This window comes from Perca flavescens, chromosome 5 (genome assembly GCF_004354835.1).
Source record: "Perca flavescens isolate YP-PL-M2 chromosome 5, PFLA_1.0, whole genome shotgun sequence".
NCBI lineage: Eukaryota > Metazoa > Chordata > Actinopteri > Perciformes > Percidae > Perca > Perca flavescens.
Genome location: NC_041335.1, coordinates 13,165,997 through 13,179,051, shown reverse-complemented (window position 1 = coordinate 13,179,051; position 13,055 = coordinate 13,165,997). Strand labels below are relative to the sequence as shown.

The 13,055-nt window shown below is 40.1% G+C and overlaps 1 protein-coding gene across 1 annotated transcript in view; it reads right to left on the bottom strand.

Annotated features, from left to right (window-relative positions):
• grin1b (glutamate receptor, ionotropic, N-methyl D-aspartate 1b) overlaps positions 1-13,055 on the bottom strand; it is a 64,362-nt gene that overhangs the window by 18,943 nt on the left and 32,364 nt on the right. The window contains 10 exon segments of the mRNA XM_028577663.1: positions 1,023-1,184; positions 1,290-1,447; positions 2,162-2,310; positions 2,403-2,515; positions 3,562-3,680; positions 6,055-6,219; positions 9,208-9,335; positions 9,531-9,666; positions 10,291-10,377; positions 11,151-11,301. Of these exon segments, the coding sequence (XP_028433464.1) occupies positions 1,023-1,184; positions 1,290-1,447; positions 2,162-2,310; positions 2,403-2,515; positions 3,562-3,680; positions 6,055-6,219; positions 9,208-9,335; positions 9,531-9,666; positions 10,291-10,377; positions 11,151-11,301 (1,368 nt within the window).

The following is a 13,055-nucleotide window of genomic DNA, read 5'->3' as shown; positions in this document are numbered from 1 at the left end:
AGACGAGTAGGTGGGGTATAAGTATGGTGTCAAAAGGCTATCCAGTGGTATAAGTAGGTTATCAGCAGGGTATCGAAAGGAAATCAGTGGGGTATTTCAAGCGTATCAGATGGGGTATTAGTATCATCATAAAAATAGCAGCATATCAAAAGGGTATCAGAAGGGTGTGGATAAGCTATTAGAAAGGCATCATTATATCAGTATGGTGTCAGTAAGGTATCCATAGGGAATTAGAAAGATATCAGAGGAGTATCGGTGGGATATCAGTAGAGTATATGTCAGGTACCATACAGGTAGGGTTGCAAAATTCCAGGAATTTTCAAAGTATTACTGAATTGTTATAATACTGTTAGTCTATAACAGGGAACTTAAATGTAGTTGAAAACCCCATCTTGCAGCATAATATTGGTTAAAAGAACCTGATTTAATGCAACTTCAGTTGAATGTCCTCACTATATTCACCAATCACATGCACACACAGTAATCAGCATAGGCTACTACATACTTGCCAACATTTAGTTTTTAAAATACAGGAGTTTATTTAATTTTTTTGGGTGGGTAATACATAACCCATTGCTATTAACCTATGTATGTTAATTGTATAGCCCACTTGTTCTTGATAGGCTGGAAACAATAGACAGCGCTGATGATTACCTTAGCACGCATATAACCATAACAATAACCACAGTAAATCAAAGGCAGCATGCTAGCTAACTTCATATGTTAAGCTAAAGGTCAATGGTTTGGGCTACTACTTAGCCTACTGCAGGGCTATTGAGGCCACACCTACTGTACAGATCATTTCTAGAATCCAACATTCTACAGCAGATTGAAGACAGATTGAAGACAGTACTGCATTTGAGCCCAAGGACTACATCCCATCCAAATCCCCATAATTTCCATTAATTTCAATGAATGTTTCCAAATTGGAATGTTTCCAAAATTCCCCAGATAAACTTTCCATGGAAAGTTTCCGGAAATTTAACGGACCTACATACAGGTCATATGAGTGTGATTTTTACCTGAGAATAGCCAAAGAAACATTCTGTTTCCACGGACTGTCTTTTCTCATTCCAATCCCAAATCCAGAGCGAAAGAAAAGCTCTCCTGTCGTCACCAGATCACACTTCTGTGATGCCTCGAACTCCAACACAGCGCTGTCCCAGATGAAGGCATGAAGCAAACTGCAGGAGGGGGAGGGGGCATTAGGTATGAGTTAGGACAACACCAGTCTACAGTACATTACACTGCTGACATACAGAGACTAACTAACTGTATAAAGTGCCTACTTGTCTCTGACGGCTTGGATGGCCTCAGCAGCGCTCTCATAGTTGTGTTTCTCCATGTGCCGGTACATGGTGCTCAGCTCCACCTGCCGTCTGAAGTAGATATCCACCGAACTCTGCTTCACTGTGGCGTAGATGAACTTATCTGATGGGTTACGCAGCTAAAAACAACCAAGAGTACACCACAGAAAAAATGGTCAGGAAGCAGGTCACTGTCAGAGATTAATGTCTCCTGTGGACCACTGTAGGTGTCTTACTGGGTGATTGCTCCTGGTGCATCTTTTTCATCCAGAAAAGCCTTCAGTGCTTATCTTTGCTATTCTTCTAATGAAGAAATACTCTCCAGTTCTGATATAACTGATGCTATTGCAGCATCAATGCTAACCTCTTTATGAGCTGCCATTGTTGTTTGTCACACACACGCACACACACACCTATACCACACCGTAGCTATCAGTAGCTCCTCACAGGACGCTGATTGGCTGGATGACGGTAATTTAATATCATCATCAATATTTGTAGATTGCATAGCCTGTATCCAAGTAGATTGTATACAAATCAGCTACCTATCACCTGGTAGCGTGATTCCTCCTCCCCTCTTGTTTTTTTTTTTTTTTCTCCGGATCTACACTGATCTTATTCATGGCCTCTTTCGAATCAAATTGAGGGAAATCGGTTGTAGCGATGAAGAATTTTTATCCCTGAGAATCATAAAACCATTTTAATTCATCAGTTCAATCAATTACAGCTGTTTTTTTTTTTAAATATATAACTGTATTTTATAATTTTCTTGTAAAGCACTCTGGTCAACACCACTTTTACCCAATGAGAAAGGAAAATAATAGTTACAGAATAGATGACTGATGGTGTCTCACCCTGGGGTCATTGATGCCAGTGATGCGCTCCTCAGGCCGGTCCAACACAAGGAAGGCTGCCAGGTTGGCAGTATATGATGCTACAATGATCATAGCGAAACCTGCCCACACCATACCCAGAATCCTCGCTGAGAAACTCCTGGGAGCTCCTGCGCACAAGCACACGTACACACACATGCACATTATCAGTGTAGTAGGAAGGACTGTAGGACAGGAAATGTGAGATCAGAGGAACACCAACCTTCTCCTATCCCAGAGTTCAACAGTACTCCCCATGAGAACCACATGGCAGAGGACAGGGTGAGGGCGTCTTCTTCTTCTTCTTCACTGTTTACTTTAAACCTTCCAAACGGGCTGCAGAGGCACACATTACATAAATATATCACATTATATACTGTATAACTGTTATTATAATTTATTGTATTCAAGGCCAGGTTCACATTTTTAAAGTGTCTTCAAACAGAACTGACAATACAGTTGTTGGTTGCTGTAATTGTTCCTCCTGCTCATACTGGCCACAACAAAGATCTTCTTCAAACAATTTCAACGCAAAATCTAGAAATATATACTTTAAAGTAGGGCTGCACAATTATGGCCAACATGATACTCATGATTGTTTTGATAAAGAGAGATTGAGATCACGATAATTTATTACGATAATTCATAGATTTTAGAGACAAAATAATGTACAAATCTTAGAATCAAAATAAGACTGGTCCTTAATAACAGTGCATCGCCTAGAAGCAACACATAAATAAAATTATACCCTAAAATGACAAGCTCTTCGTCTTCTGTTCCACACATTTGATTCTCTGTTGTATATAGCTCTTCTACTCTGGACTGCAGCTGCAACATTCAGGAGAGTTTTTCCCAGGCTTCCGCTGCAAGGTGCACGTGCAGCTTCATAACAGCTCCCCAAAAAGTAAAGCCAAGACATCTGTGAGCCCCCTGGTGGTTGGCTGTTAAGTTTAGGAAGTGCTTGATTTGATGCAGGGGAGTTTTCTTTGAGCAGTTGATCATGTTCATTTAATCGTGATTGAGATTAATATTCGATTAATTGTGCAGCCCTATTCTAAAGTTGATATGAGGTCTGCTATACACATTAAGTGTGTATTTTTGAAATGTATCGTGTCCTTGGAGCTGAATTGTATCTTTTTGCGTGTCATATTGCACCTTATTGAGTCGCATCATACTGTATTACATATTGTAATATTGTGTCATACCTTATTGTATTTTATTGTATTGTACAGTGTACAGTGTGATTACCTCAACCTGTTTAACAGGTAACAATGCCACCACGTGGACCGACTGACTGACTGTCAAACCATACTGTGTGTGCTGCACTGCATCGTGTTGTAGTATTGTACTGTGATGTATATTATATGAAACCATGCGGTTACCTGAACCGGTCTAATAGGTAAAGCATCACTGCCACCACATGGACCGACAGACCGACTAACAGCCACAGTGTGCTCTGGAACGGCTGCATGAATGAATCCAGAGTGCTGCGAGGGATTTCCTAAACACACAAACACAGTTTTAATCATCAGTTATTATCAAGTTAATCAGTTGATTCTGCTCCCAGTCTGCAGCGTTTGTTTGCACATTTCTGACATTGTGTACATTTGGTTTTTGCACCTTACTGATAATCTTTATTGTTTTGTTTATTTGGCAACTTTGTACTGCAACTGCTGCACAATAACTTCCCTCTCGATAAATACAGTTTTACCTTATCAGCAGTTCTTTGTTTTTTCAGAATTAACCCAGTAACACCAAACCAATGAAATCGGTTCAATAAACACACAAATGAATCTGCGACATTTTCTTAGTACCTCACATCCACAAACTACAAGTCAATGTCATGCTCATTTCTTCCCCCCCAACGGCTCCACATTGGAACCTGGCCTCAGACGAGTTGAGGGTCGATGGAAACTATCGACCGGACTGCTGTGGAGCTGATTGCTGGCTGTGAACTGGGTCAGTCCGACCTAACACATGCCAAAATATCCTTCAGAGCAGCGGGACAGAGACTGTAGCTGTGAGGAGGTTCAGGCATTAGCTCAGTTTGACTCCATTACACTGAGAATAACAGACGCTTTCTCTTCTGCTGTTTGTTTCAAATCTTATTCCACTGCAGGAAGTTTAAAACCTGACACCTGGTTCTGCTCAGAACCAGAACTTTAAAGATGTCGTTTGTCACTTCATTCTACCCAGGCTGATCCGACACTGAACTGAATGGCTTCCCTCGGAAAATGTATCTTTTTTAATTGTTCTATAATTTTGTTTAATCTTTTTCATATGTGTTTGTGTCTGACACTCTGAATGCAGCTCCACAAATAATAAAACGCTGATGAAGCCTGGGGTCTCCACTCCGTCTTTAAAGGACAGGTTGTCCTGCTCCACTGATGTAGCGGTGAAATGATGCTTAAAGATGTTGTGTTTGTTTGTCACATCTACTCAACAAATCGCAAAACCTAGAATTGGATTTTGGGCATTTTCAAACCTGCATTGTTCAGTCCAGTTGAATCGGACTTTGGTTGTTTTTCCTCCTCACTACGATTTGTTTGCGCCGATCTCACCGCCGTTGTTCTCGGGTGAGGACTACAACAACCGGACAGAGACCATTCAGTTAAAGTGGTCTCGGCCCAGTCCCAAACCAATTCCGGAGCGTTTGTCTGTAGTAGAAACGTGATCCGATCTCAATGTGACCTGACTACACGCCATACTCTGCAGGTGCGCGTTGCATTCTGATATGAGGATGAGAAAAACCAAAAAAATGAGTTGTTGGTAGCTGACCGTTGCCATAGACTGTGCAAAAGTAGTGGACGTAGCCTCCGTCACCTTGCCCATTGGTTTGGGGACTACTGTTTTGAAGCTTTGAGTTTGGCATTTTGGCTGTCGCCATCTTGTTTTTTTGGAGCCAAAAGTGACCATATTTGAACGAGAGGGTGGAGCTGGGGAGGAGCCAAGGGTGGATCTGACTGAGGACACTGTGCACGGCACGGTGGTAGCCTACGCATCTTCCGCTGAAGGCTAAAAACACATCTCCTCCGACTACACTTCGGATACACATGAAGAAGGGCAAAAAAAGAAAATATATATATATATATTTCTTGAAGCTGCACTTTCACATGTCTCTTTGTAGTTTTGCTTATTTAAAGCTAATGTACTTGCACTTACTACTTGTTGTCTGGAGTCTGCACCCGCAGGGTTGAAGTCGCTTTGGATAAAAACGTCAGCTAAATGACATGTAATGTAATGTAATGGTAGCGACTTGTCAATCACAAGATAGCCCCATCCTAAAGCGAAACCCCGCTTTATCATCTATTTGAAAATAAATGGTTCCATAATTTGACATAATTCACATCTTTCTGTATTGAAGAAGACTTGAAACTAGTGATTGAGTTATAAATTCATTAGGAAAATGTTTACTGAGTTAATAAATAAAGTAGGGTCATTTTATTATAGACTTTTATACAGTCAGACTTCTTATTGGAGCCAGTGGACTCGCCCCCCTGCTGGCAATTAGAAGGCAGGTTTGCTGCTTTGCTGTTCCATTCACGCTCTGAACAAATTGTGTTGCCTTCTTAATATTTGGACAGGAGCACATTCCTGTGTTTATGTTCTCACTCCCACCCCCGACACATCTGACCAATGAGAGGAAAGAACATTTTCAAAGTTGTTGAAAGTGAAGCATTTTGATCCGTTTGGATTTATTTTTGTGGTGAAAAGAAACCAAACCAACTAGGTAAACACGTTAACCAACTCATCCAGTGATTCAGAACAGATGAAACTCCCTGTAGGTCTGAGACGCCTCCTGAGCTGAGCCCAAAGAGACGAGAACAGTTAAGCAGAGATACTGAACACAAGTTATAAAATAAGAGTGGGCTGACCTTCTTGACGAGGATGGTAAGCCCCTGGTATTTAAAGGGTTTGGAGAACTCAATGTACTGAGCACGCTCGTTGTTGATGGTGAGGGGTGCAACGATCATGTCGGCCAGACCTCCCAACAGCTCCCCCATCATCCCGTTCCACTCCTTCTTGTTACTGTTGTTCACCTACAGGAGGACAACGGAGGACAGTCCAGGTCAGAGCATCCTGCACAACTTCAGGGACATGAATGTGTTGAATGTATCTCATTAAAAATAGTAGGGCAGGGCGATATGACGATAAATTTCATCAAAACGATATAAAAATGTCTATTGTATTTCTTTTTCTATATCGTTTTTATCGTAATGTTGAAAAACCAGCAGCCGAACTGCGTTAAGGCAATTTTTACTGTTTTACGTTCTGATCGTTGTACGTGATGCTCATTTTGCACTACAATTCATAATAAAGTGAGAAAATACTCTACTTTGTATTTGTCCAATATTCACACAGAAGTACACAAAAATAGGCTTTACCATGTGGTATTTTCATATAGACTAATTATTTATTGAATTACCAGAAAACATGCTATATTGTAATATATCTCATTACTGAGATTTGAAATTACCTATATCAGGATAGAAGATTTTGGCCATATTGTCCAGCTCCAAATAGAAAAAAATTAAGTAAAACATGATATAAGATAATGTAATGTAGTAGACAGTTGTTGGCCTCCAAATAAGGAATGTCAGTCAAAGAATCATTGTAATAAACTAAACAACTAAACCGCTGACAAATCTTATTATAATAAAGTCCAGAATCAGCATCAGCTGCGGTTAACATATACATTTTCATCTACCACAGTGTTCTATTTTGCATACAATTTTATTTATACAAATGTATTCTATTTTAAATATTTTATATTGTATCCCCATATTTAACTTCTGCAGTATCTTATGTGTTCTCATTTTTACTTGTGTCATTTTGTTTTTATACATATTTAATGAGCGTTGCTGGAGGAGCCTGAGAACAACGTCTGCTTTGTCTGTAATTGTTGTGCACATGACAATAAAAAATAAAGACCTTGGAACTTGAGGAGTTAGTGCTGAACTGATCTTTTCCTGTGATGTTTTATCTTTCAGGGAAATTAAAGCAATTTACAAATAAATCTGTATAGAGAAACGGGAGGAAGAGGAGGTGGCCCCAGAGACAGAGAGCAGACAGACTGAAGAGAATAACGATGGAGGAGAGGAGGAGAGATTGTGTCATTCGGAGCAGCTAAGAGAGCAGCAGAGAGAGAGAGAGAGAGAGAGAGAGAGAGAGGTAGAGAGTAATGACATAATGTCTCTCAGCCTCAACAAGGTCAGAGTCAGGGACGGAGCTGTGGTCGCCATGGCAACAAGCCTCAGTGATGTGCTTGTGGTGAATCAGTAAACGGGTCAGAGAGAGAGAGAAAGAGAGAGAGAGAGAGAGAGAGAGAGAGAGAGAGAGAGACACAGCGACAACCTCGCCGGCCAAGTTTCACTCAGATGTAAATTCGTGTGAATAATATGTATATAAATATATATATATATTTAAACAGCTGGTGGAGCTGATCCTTCAGGCGCTGTCATTAAACCACTTCAGAAGAAGAAGAGGACAGAATGAGATACCAGCAGTACTGAAGTGCTGTGAGTACATCAGGAGTACTTAAGTCAGTAATATGCAAACAGCGGTATTACAAACAAATTCATATTTTTGTTAAACGTTAATGATGAAATTGTTGCTTTCCATCATTGCTGGATTATTAATGCACTAACTATATAATTAGTCACCAAATGAAGTCACTATGTATTTGAAAACGCCTTCTAAGGTGCAGATTTTTTAAAACTCCAATTACTGCGTCTGAAATCCAAGACTCTCAATATGTGTATATATATATATATATATCGTTTAACACACTTTTGTGTGAATAAACAGTAGTATGTATTTTTTTCCGGACGCACTAAGCTGTAATTACCACGTCCCTTCCTGAGAGTTTGGAGATGTGTAACCATGGTAACCCGTGCCGACCTCATCTTTATTGGCATCGCCAGATAATGCTTAAATTACTGGAAAAGGTAAGCATGTAGTCCAACAGTTGCAGGTTACAAAATCACTGATGTTTATGTTAAAATGTAATTTGAAGCGTTATTGACGTTACGTAGTTGCTTTGGTCGCTATCCGTTTGTCTGTTATGAACGTTGTCACTACCGCACTGCAATTTGGGATATTTGTAATGTAGCGTCCAGTATTCGCATACTGTAATATTTGACTGGAAAAAGTATGCAATTCATATACTATTGGTTTCATACTAAGGGCTCCTGCACACTGGCTGCGTGGCGTGAGCGTGGCGTTTCTGTTGCATGGCGGCTGTGTGGCGTTTTCTATGTCTTTGCACACCAGAAACGTGTCTGATGTGGCGCTGCTGCTGCTAGCCTTGTCTGTACACATGTATGTTTCCCATTGATAAAATGAAATAATAGCATGTTCTTCATCTTTATCTAATATTTTTGTGTTTGTGCATTTGTTTGCACATATTTCAATATATATATATTTATATTTCAATTCCCTTTCCTGAGATAATAAAGCCCATGTTATTGTTTTATCAAAATCCAATTGACATACAATTTAAAACGGAGTTCAACAGATTTTGCTAAATTGTGAAAATGTTAAAAGCATAGGCTATCCTGCAGTCCATCATCCCTCCAGGGAGGGCTAGCTCGGGACATAGACGCCGACAGACCAGTCTACATTTGGATTTGCGGTGTGTTGCTCTTGACTTTACGACAACAATTTCAACTGTTATCACACATCTTTCAAACTCTGAGAAATGGGTAAGTGGGCTGTCTGTTTATTTCAATAACATTAACAACTTTGTGTAGCTGTAAAGAGCCTATATTCTAAAAACTTACTTAAATGACCTAGCCTACCTGATGTTGGACCGTCACTCAGAAGACACACTACGTTGTTATTGTAGCTTATTCTATTTTTCAATTATACATATATTACTAAGGAAAATTAAAACTGTATTTGTTGTTTTTCAGTTTGAGTTAGAAAAGGCATTCTTCTGTTAAGAATTCTCTCTCACACACACACACACACACACACACACACACACACACACACACACACACACACACACACTCAGAAAGACTTACGCGCTCCTGCGTGCCAAATTTCCCATCAGCAACCAGGTGAACTTCGTAGGTGAAGTTCATGCTCATTGCCAGCTTGATGAGCAGGTCAATGCAGAAACCATAGCAACACTGAGGGACGATGGGCTGACCTGGACACAAACACACACAGACACAAAAGGTAAAGAAGTGGTGTGCACATTTGTGTGCACATATCAGTGTGCTCTTCTATCTTTGTAAGGTCCAATTTCAGTTCCTCACATCTTCAAAAGAAGTTTAGCTTCTCCTGAAGGATAATACATGTATTAAAATAAATGTGGTGTGTGTGTATGTGTGTGTGTGTGTACCTGGTGTGGTCCCATTGGGTCCGGTACAGATCACCTTCTTGATTAAGACTCCGTTTACAGTGTACTCCTCTTTACACGTCCCATCAGTCTTTGTTGGCTTCACGTAAACAAATGGCTCCTGATGGATCGTTACAATCTAAACACACACACACACACACACACACACACACACACACACACAAACACACACACACACACACACACACACACACACACACACACAGAGTAAAAGTCCTGCATTAAAAAAGGTTCTTTCATATAAAGGCATGTAAGTATAATCACAAAAATGTAGTTAAAAATTTAAAGATGTTGCCTGTGTCTGTTATATCATTAAACTATTATTACTAATGAATTGATGCAAAAGCAGGATTTTACTGCTATTTTGAAGTATTACCTTATGATTATTTTCATTATTGCTTCAGCTGTACTTGTAGAAACTGTACTAAATGTAACTTATAACAGAACATCCGATTTTTTTAAACTCCATATGTTTTGTTTGTAAAAATCTTAATTTGGAAAGTAACTAAAGCTGTCAGATGAACGTGTCTTGACCACGACAATAATAAAGTTATTGTATGAACTGCAGTCATAAAAGCCAGGTTTTTCAGTCAAATTAAAAATGTCTGACTTGTTTTTGGATTTTGTGTGAATTTGCTTCCATATACATCTTTGCATTGACTTTATATGCAATTGTGCTAATTCACCTTTACAGCAGTACCAGTAGTTTTAGTTCTAACAATAACAGCAACATCTGCAGTACCTTCAGTTTAGTCGACATCTGGTATCCAACTGGTTTCTCTGTCTCTCCTCCAGGCCAGATGATCTTCCTCTGAGGGTTCATCACAACCTAATTATACACACACACACACACACACACACACACACACACACACACACACACACACAAAGAACAGGTTGTCATGTTGTTCCAGGTCTAACTGTGACAAGCTGACTAAATGACAGCATCAATACTGCATATGTACATCAATAGTTTAAGAGGCAGGAGACTAACACACACACACACACACACACACACACACACACACACACACACACACACACACACACACACACACACACACACACACACACACACACACTCATACACACTGGATATGTTGTGCTGACATTAACTTAACAAACCCTGTAAAACCCATAATGTTAGCTACTGAGTCATCACAGTATTCTTGAATCAGTCGTCAGAGCTTCAGTGAGTCACGAACATAAAGTAGTTGATACCGTGAGAAACTGAGCAACAGGGGTTGAAATATCTTGGCGTTCAAAAGCACAGGATCCTACATTTCCCATAATGCACCTGGATAGTGTCTTTGATCAGAGGCTCCCTGTCTGGTAAACAGCCATATCTTTTTGTCTTATACTGTTATATTACTATTATTACCACCAGGAGACTGATATTTATGAGAAGGACTAGTGGAATTAGCCTTTAAACCAGATGTATTACCAGCTGTAACCAGGTGTGTAACAAGGTGAACCCAGGTGTATAGGACCTTAGATACGACTTCCTACGCTTAGCAACCGGAGATATTTATAGTCTGTTTAGCTCACAGAAGACAGCCAGGTATAACCAGGTGTGAACAGGTGTAAACAAGTGTACTGTACCTGTGAGCCGTTGAAGACTCCGACCTGGACGAGGCGACTTGGCTTCTGTTGCCAGTTCAGGATGCTGTAGGTTGCGAAGCGTCGGTCGCCGTCGTCGTTAAACTCGATCCGTCCAGTCAGACCGTCAGGGTACTTGGAGGACATCAGCACTCTGGGGAGCCAATCAAAGAGCAGGGGCGTCAGGGTGGAAACTATAAGAAATCTGGTTTAACTTTGGTTCATAGTGGTTTTAGTTTTAATTTAAAGACAAGGACTTAAAATATGAACGGACTTGCCTGTGAAACTGGACAACATAAACGACAATGATCTAACTGGACTTTATGGTCTATGTAGGTCACACAGAGAGGAAAGGAGGAGTGACAGGGATGTTCATTATCCCAGTTGTGTCCATCTAACTTGCAAATGAATCCAGATCAGATCAGTGAAGCGTCTCAGTTTTTATCTCCAGATGAAGCTGGGGGTTGAGGATTCCATCCTGATCTCACTGGACAGCAGCGAGAGTCTTTTCTACAGACCCGGTCCTGTGAGACCGGAGACTGATGATAGTCCAACCCTATCACTGACTAAGACTGCAGGGATCCTCTATTCTGAATGTATCTATTTTAGGGCTGCAACTAACGATTATTTTAATAATCGATTAATCTGTCGATTCTTTTTTCAATTAATCAATGAATCGGATAAAAAAAACTCAATACATGCATACTTATTGTTTTAGTTAATAGTTCTGTAAAGGTAAGTAACCCAAATAGCAGATACAGACAAGACAGACAGACAGACAGACAGAAAGACAGACAGACAGACACACACACACACACACACTTATTCATTAAATTATTACCATCATTGTAGTAAGTGCAAGTTCGTTTATACACCACACACTATTATATTTGTCAACAATAACTGATATGGGACAACGCACATAATATATACATAACAGATTGAAAAATTAATGGGCCAAAAAAGGCGAGTGAATAAAACCGTGTCTTTAGTCTTGCAAACTATACCACCCCTGCTTTATTACTGTTATTACTGAGCTAACGCTAGCTTGTCATGCTAGTCAGCTGGATAACGAGTAAACGGCAGCACCAGAAGAGCTACTGGAGGGACGGTACGTTCCTCACTTCAGAACGGAACAGAAGTAGGATAGTGTAGTGACTTTACTTGCTGTTGAACTCCCTTCCTCCTCATCAAGGACTCCAACATGTTTACGTTTTAGGTGCTGACTCATCACCGTGGTGCGCCCCTGCCATGCCGTGTCGCTTTTGCTTATCTTGCAATTAACACGTTTTTGATTTATTTAGTATGAAATGCTCCCACACCTTGGATGACTTGGGTCATACTGATTTCTCTGACCCCGCCGAGTGTTTCAGAACAACGTTACGGGTCTGTCCGGTCTCTCTCCGTATTTCCTCTACCCCCGCTCTGCTCTTTTTTCTTTCTCAACTCAATTATTTATTTTTTTATCTCCGCGACTAGGTTGCCTAATAGTTGCGCGACACAACGAATCAAATTTTATCGATTTTATCGATTTTATCGATTCGTTGTTGCAGCCCTAATCTATTTAATTAAAATAAATCACCATAATTAGCTTCATTCTAGCATTTCCTGAAAAAACACATTTGGGCTGTCGGAGGAACTGGTTTTAAAGATCCAGTAAAATCATAATGATATACAGCATTTATCTGTCAAATATGACAAAAAAATAATCCTTGAGAATTTGAGTATTGAGTATATCATAATGTTCTCTTTTCTCTTCCTAAACTCTGGGGTTGATACAGAAATGTATCCCATCTGACCACCTAACCCCCATCATGTAAAACTGCACTTGACTTCACTATTTTGTGGGTCGAAGTGGCCAGCAGAGTGATAATGTATGGTATGAGCCACCAAAATGAACAATGAATG